Source organism: Panthera tigris, chromosome A1, assembly GCF_018350195.1.
Source record: "Panthera tigris isolate Pti1 chromosome A1, P.tigris_Pti1_mat1.1, whole genome shotgun sequence".
Lineage (NCBI taxonomy): Eukaryota > Metazoa > Chordata > Mammalia > Carnivora > Felidae > Panthera > Panthera tigris.
Window position 1 is genome coordinate 7,453,903 of NC_056660.1, and position 6,614 is coordinate 7,460,516.

General features: G+C 61.0%; 1 protein-coding gene across 1 annotated transcript; it reads right to left on the reverse strand.

The window, feature by feature from the left end:
* Positions 1-740: 740 nt before the first annotated feature.
* CDX2 (caudal type homeobox 2) lies at positions 741-6,210 on the reverse strand. Its single transcript, XM_042957308.1, has 3 exons — positions 5,670-6,210; positions 2,035-2,180; positions 741-992 (listed from the first exon to the last, which is right to left on the reverse strand). The coding sequence occupies exons 1-3, from the start codon at positions 6,208-6,210 to the stop codon at positions 741-743; spliced, it is 939 nt and encodes a 312-aa protein (XP_042813242.1).
* Positions 6,211-6,614: the final 404 nt, after the last annotated feature.

Here is a 6,614-nt window from a genome sequence, read left to right on the forward strand (position 1 = left end):
CATTTATAGCACTGACATACATTTAGCCCAGAGAAGCTCTGGTGACAGGCTTTCTAAACAAGGCCCTGTCCTGGGCCCTCTTGTCAGGCCTGGAGTCCAATAACCACGCCTCTCACACCATCCACTGGGCGCCCACACCAGTCAAGCCTTTCCTGGTCTGGGAAGGGAAGAGAAGAAAGACAAAGACCTGGGGGTTCTGCAGTCTTTGGTAGGTCCAGGTTCCTATCTTAGCCGCCTGTGACTTCTGCAGTCACAGAGTCTTGCCTGCCCTTGAGCAGGAGGGCCCAGCGGGCCCTCGGATCGCAGTGAGTAGGCGGCAGCCATCTTGGCTCTGAGCATTGGTGTTCCCCTGAGTGGTTCTCTCCCCTCAACCAGAGGTGCCTCCTGCAGATTTGGGAAGCCAAGAGCTGGGGAGGTGGGGGCTGGAAGCCCGGTCTGTTTCGCCAGTCCAGGCAATGCTTCCCTGGCGGGACGAGATGAAGCCTCAGTGATCGTATCCCACCTTCTTGCTGGCAGAAAGTCAGACCAGAAAAAGTCAAAATCTGGGAGCATGTCTTCCTTGAGGCCTCCAACCCAACCCCCCCTTGTCCTTACTCCTGGCCCCCATTCTTCCTCTGAGAGCTAGGTCAGTTGGTGTACATTTGTGGAGGGGAGGGGAGGGGTCTCTCCTGAGGATTCTAGCAGAGTCTATGCTCCTCGTGGCTCGGCCCTCGTGCTCGGCCGCTGCAGGCGCCCGTAGGTCACTGGGTGACAGTGGGGTTTAACACCCCCGCAGCTGGCCCCAGAACCCCAGGGACAGAGCCGGGCACCGAGCCTTGCAGGGAAGACACAGGACTCAGGGGCTCCGGGACGCTTCTCAGAGGGCCTGGCGGCGGCTGGGGGGGCTGCGGTGCCGGCGGTGGGGGCTGCGGCTGCGGCTGCTGCTGCTGCTGCAACTTCTTCTTGTTGATTTTCCTTTCCTTCGCTCTGCGGTTCTGAAACCAAATTTTAACCTGGACGTGGAAAATGGAGGGGAAAACAGGGGGGTGAAGAAGACGATGCAAGGGGGAAAACGAATGGCCTTCAGCACCAGCATCTACCCCTCCAGTTAAAAAAGTGCCCTCTCGAAAGGACCCCCAAACCTTCTCCCAGACGTTCATTCGAGAGCCCCGTGACGGCCCCAGCCCTGGAGCCCTTCCCAAGCCCAGTACGGCCTCGGGAGAGAAGAGCCCCTCCCCCCACCCTCGTTCACCAGGTTTCGTTCTAAAGCAACCTTTATCTACAACTTTACTGGAAAAGTTCAGAGTCTCAGAGCCAAGGGAAAGAAACTTTGCAAAGCCCTTTCTACAACAAGCAGGCGGAGGCCAGCATGGATGTGCTTCAAAATGACAACCTTTGGCCTCTCAAAGCTACACTGAAATGGAATAGTCCTCACCTTCAAGCTGAGAATGAGATTTACTGTGGGGCTTCCCGGCTGTGGATGTGGCCTGTTTTGTTTGTTTATTTATTTTTCTAGACCATATACAGTGTTCATGAGTCAAGCCTCGTTCTAGTTTTTACGGGTAGGGATTGGGGTCTTGTATTCATTTTTTTCCCCAGGCGCTGGGCTGGGCACAAAGCTAATAGGTCTTTAATTGAAGTCTTCTTTCACCCAAATAGAAATCTGGTTAAATTAAAGTACTGCTCCGTTCTTTGGGGTATTTTTTTTTCTTTTTTGCACCTCCCGGGTGCCGGAAAATGGGGAAATTTTTCAACACCTGAAAAAGACAACTAGCGGTGGAAGGAACTTTTTCTAAACTCATTCGGGAGGAAATGCTCTCCATCCTCCTGATTTATTTATTCATTTGTTTATTTAGGTAAGCTCTACGTCCAACACGGGGCTTGAACTCACAACCCGGACATCAAAAGTCGCGTGCTCTACAGACCGAGCCAGCCAGGCGCCCCTCTAACCTGTGCTTTAATCTGCCCACAGAACTAGGTGGCTTCCGGGGGCCCGGCTTCCAACTCTGCCCCGGGGAACCCCACCAGCCCTGGAGGGAACAAGGCGGTTCGCACCTGCCTCTCGGAGAGCCCCAGCGTGGCGGCCAGCTCGGCTTTCCTCCGGATGGTGATGTAACGACTGTAGTGAAACTCCTTCTCCAGCTCCAGCCTCTGGTGGTCCGTATACACCACTCGGTATTTGTCTTTCGTCCTGGTTTTCACTGTGGAGGAAGGAGAAGTTAGGCCGGGGAACCGCAAGGCGGCCCATCAGTCATGGGTAATGACAAACCTCCCTAACCCAAGGGCTATTTCTCTTCCTTCTTTGCCCCGGGGGGCCAGGGTTTGGCTGATTCCTGCCGGGTCTGACAAGACCCCCCAGAGGGTCCTGAGGGGAGGGTGCGAGGCTATCTGAGACAACTAAACTCACCTTGGGGTTAAGTGGTTTTTAAAAACGAAGAAAAACTCCAACCTCCTACACACAAGATAGCAGAACCCAGCCCCCCATTTGGTAAACCAAACAGAGCACTGGAGCAGGCTGGGCCCAAAGGGAAAGGGGGCAGGACAGAGTCTCCAGAGTCCTGGGAATGTTCACATTTTCTGGCCTATTGAAGACGGAAGCCCACCCTAAAAGCAGCTGGGGCCGTGGGGATGCGTTGGTGTCGCTGCGTGGGGTGGTGGTGTTACTTTCTGTCTGTTGCTTTCTACTTTTATTAACAGTAGGAAGGGGGGTGGGGGTGGGTGCAGGATGTGACAGACCAGAATCACCTCCTAGGCACACGAGGCCCATCTGGTGGAATTCCGAGCTGGGGTCTGGCAGGAAGAAGACCCCTCCCGCTGGCGACATTCTATACCTGGCTGAACGTGGTTTCGCATTTGGCACTTTTTCTTTTTTGAGCCCCCCCCCACCCCCATTTATTTCTGCTACAAACTCTGCCAGAGCTATCCTGACCAGTGATCTGTGCTCATTGGATTGAGTCAACATATTAAACCTCAGATTGATTGTTTTACTGAAGGGCCTTGACAAATAGTGCCGTCGCGGTTGGAGCAGGCCCGAGAACCTGGCGTCTCCCCGGGTCTGTCCTGGGTCATCCCTTGGCAGGGGCTCCTCGTTGGCCCCAGGTCCTCGTCATCCTGCAGCCGAACAGGTTCAGTCGCCCGGTGCCCGATCCTACAGGAAGATCTAAAGGGTCTGGGAGTTTCTTGGAGGTGTTTAATGCCCCGCAGGCCGACTTTGTTCAGGTAAAACCCTTTGCAAACCACAACAAAAGCGCCCTGGGAAGATACAGGGCCGGATCAGAGGGAGCTCCCCCGAGCCGCTGAAAGGGGAACACAGTCCCAAACAATGCAGGACAAGGCGATCTTATCAAAGAAAAGCCCTTTCAATGCCTTAATAACAACCGCATTCTGTTTGAATTACCACTACTGAGCAAATGGCGGCCCCCGCTTTCATCCCCCTCCCCGCCAGGCGCATTAACATAAACACGGCCCGGCAGGCGCATTTGAATGGGCGCAGCGGCCCCGACCCTGCGTCTGCGAAGCCAGTGAAGGGAACTAACACGTCCCGGGAGCCTTGCAAGGGGCGGGCGCGTTCACACGCGCTACCGCCGCTAACCCACTCGAGGCTACCGGCGGGAGTCGCCCGTTTTACAGATGAGGAAACTGAGACTCGGGCTGGCTCACGCACACAGCGCAAGGCGCGGCTGCCACTGCACCCAGGTTGGAGCCGCAAAGGGGCACCCCCGGGGCTGGGCAGCGGGGCGCAAGAAAGTTCTCCGAGCCGAACATCCCGGGAGCAACACTCGCCTTGGGGAGCGGCTCCTGCGCCAGGGCCGCCCTTTCCGTCTGCCGGACGGGCCGGGGACGCGGTGACCAGGACCCCTGCGCGCTCTGCGGCCCGCGTCCCCAAGGGCCTTGGAGGCGCCCCGCACCCCCTGGGAACCAAGGAGGGGGCTGGAGGAGGGGAGAGATGAGAGGGACTTGTGAGAATTCATTATTGACTGCGAAAGTCGCCACCCTCTTTCCGGGCCCTAAAAGAGACAATGGCAGGGCTGGGAAGGTGTATATCAAAGCGGGCCGGGCCGAGGACCAACCCCCCTAGCCCGTTGACAGATGACGCTCCGCAGAGGAGCCGGGCTCTGGCCCGCGGGCCGCGGCCTCCCGACATTAACATCACAAGGGCGCCCGGCGCCGACTGCGGCCTTGCCACCTCGGCGCGGGACTTCACAGCGGCCTCTCATCTGCTGACCCCGCGGCCTGGGCTCCTGTGGCTTCCCTCCCTCTCCCTCTCCCCCCTCCCCGGCCCTGGCCCCGCGGCCACTGTCCCGGGACACACCAGAGGTCTCCCGTAGGACCCCCGGTCGCTGCCAGGTGCGCCCCAGGCAGGCTCCGTAAAAGACAGCCTTCTCTGAGACAGCGCTCGGTTCGGGCGACGGCGTCTCCCTTTGGGGAAGGCACCAAGGCGAGGTTCCGAGGCTGGCCCTGTGGCCTTCTCCCTGGGCGGCCGCATTTCCCACCCGGCATGTGCCCGGTGACTCAAGTACTGATGCCCGGAGACAGCCCCCAACGGCTGCTCTGATTTATACGGCTGTAATTGGCTATAAACCTCTGCAAAGTGGCCATAACCTGCGTGCAGGCCGGGCTGGGCCAGAAACAAGGGAAGAGAAGAAAAGCGGAAGTGCAGAAGGCTAGGAAAACTTCATGGAGCGAAAAGGGGATGCCAACAGGACTCTCCCACCACACCTATTCCCACTTCCTTCCCACTTTGACACATATCCCGATAGCAGAAGGGGCAGACCGGGAACTCATGGGCCCTCGCGGTCCGGCAAACCTAGGATGTCTGCAGGGATATCTCCTGAGCAAGCTTCTTGAACATGGTTGCGCGTGCACACACGTACACACACACACACACACACACACAGCCCCAGCCCCGAGACCCTGGAAAGGAAAGGTGGGGAGAAATGATCCCTGTCTGGAGCAGAAGCTGAATCCCCACCAAGGATTCTTCCCCTTCTCCCTCTGCAGACACAAAAGGACACCCACGACTTCTTGCCCCTAGCCCTCCAGCTTCGGGCGGCTCGAACTCCTTTGCAAATCAAAGGAGTTCAATGACGGGGCGCGCTCCCTTCCGCCTAATTCCTGGGGCCTGCCTTTCCTGCAACAGCAGCTTTGCCGGCTCTCCCTTATTCGCCCTAGCTCTTGAGATTCCTTGACCCCGGTCCCACGCGCGGCCTCGCCGCCCTCCTGGCTCCCCAGGGCACCCCTCTGCTTGAGCGGCTCAGCGGCGTGGAGAGCAAGGCTCTGAAGCCCGGCTCGGTGGAGTTCGAGGCTCCCTTTCCCCGGCGGCTCCAAGCTGCGCACCGAGTGCCAGAGGCACCAAGGGCGGGCGACGCGCGTTCCCACTCCTACGCAGCCGTGCTACGCCCACATTCCTGGGGGTGTCCTGGGAGTGCTGGGACGTTGGAAGGAGGAAGGCTCTCCTCTGCCCTAACCTAAACACGGGTTGGGAGACCCACTTGTTCCCTCCCGCCCCCCACCCCCACCCCGCCAGCCCGGGCGCGGTAGAGAAGCCCGGCAGTCGGGGGCCCCCTGACTTTGTCTCCCTCTCCGGCCCTCCTGGCGCCCGGCTCCCAGACGGCTCGGGACGCCCGGGTCGGCGCGGGCCGCGCGGCCGGCCCAGCAGCCCCCTCCGGCGGGGCGCCGCCGCCGCCTACCTTGGCTTCCGAGGGACTGCTGCGCGGGCTTCCGCATCCACTCGCACAGGTTCCGCCGCTGGCCGCCCGGGGACAGCTGCTCGGCGGCGGCGGTGGCGGCTGGCCCGGGAGGGCCGGGATTGAGTGTCTGCAGCAACCCCGAGGCGCAGGAAGGCGCGGCGGCCGGGTGGTGCGGGTGGTGGTGCGGGTGGTGGTGCGGGTGGTAGTCGGCCGGGCCGCTGTAGCCCATGGCGGCGGCCGGGGAGCCCCCGTTGAGGCCGTGCGCCACCGCGTTGGCGGCGGCCGCGGCGCCCCCCGGCGCGTAGCCGTTCCAGTCCTCTCGGAGCGGGGCCCCGTACGCCGCGGGCCAGGACGGCCCCGGGGACTGCGCAGTGTCCAAGTTCGCGGCCGCGGCGGCCGCGGCCGCCACATGGTAGCCGCCGTAGTCCGGGTACTGCGGGGGGCTGACGAAGTTCTGCGGGGCCAGGTTGAGGCCGCCAGAGTGGCGCACGGAGCTGGGGTACATGCTCACGTCCTTGTCCAGGAGGTAGCTCACGTACATGGTGGCGAGGGCCCGACGGCAAACCTCACCATGCTGCCTGGGGGCCGACGCTGGAGGCTGCCGGGGGGCGCGAAGGGGAAGGGGCGAGGGGGGCGCCGAGAGCGGCGGCTGGCTGCGCCCCGGCCCGCGGTGCTCCGCTGGCTCCTCGCGGCGCTTCTGCCTCCGAGGCGGTCCCTCCCTCTGGCCTGCCTCCTCCCTCCTCCCTTTCTTCCTTCTTTCCTCCCACCTCCTCCCCACTGGGCTGCAGAGGCGGGGAAGACCCGCCACAGGCTGGAGTGCGGAGCCCCAGGCCGGCGGCCTTACGTGATTAACGAGTGTTTACAAGACTCTATTAGTAATGACACAGACACCAATGGCTGGAGACGTCGAGGCGCAGCGCGCACCCCGCGCACAACCCCCCGAAA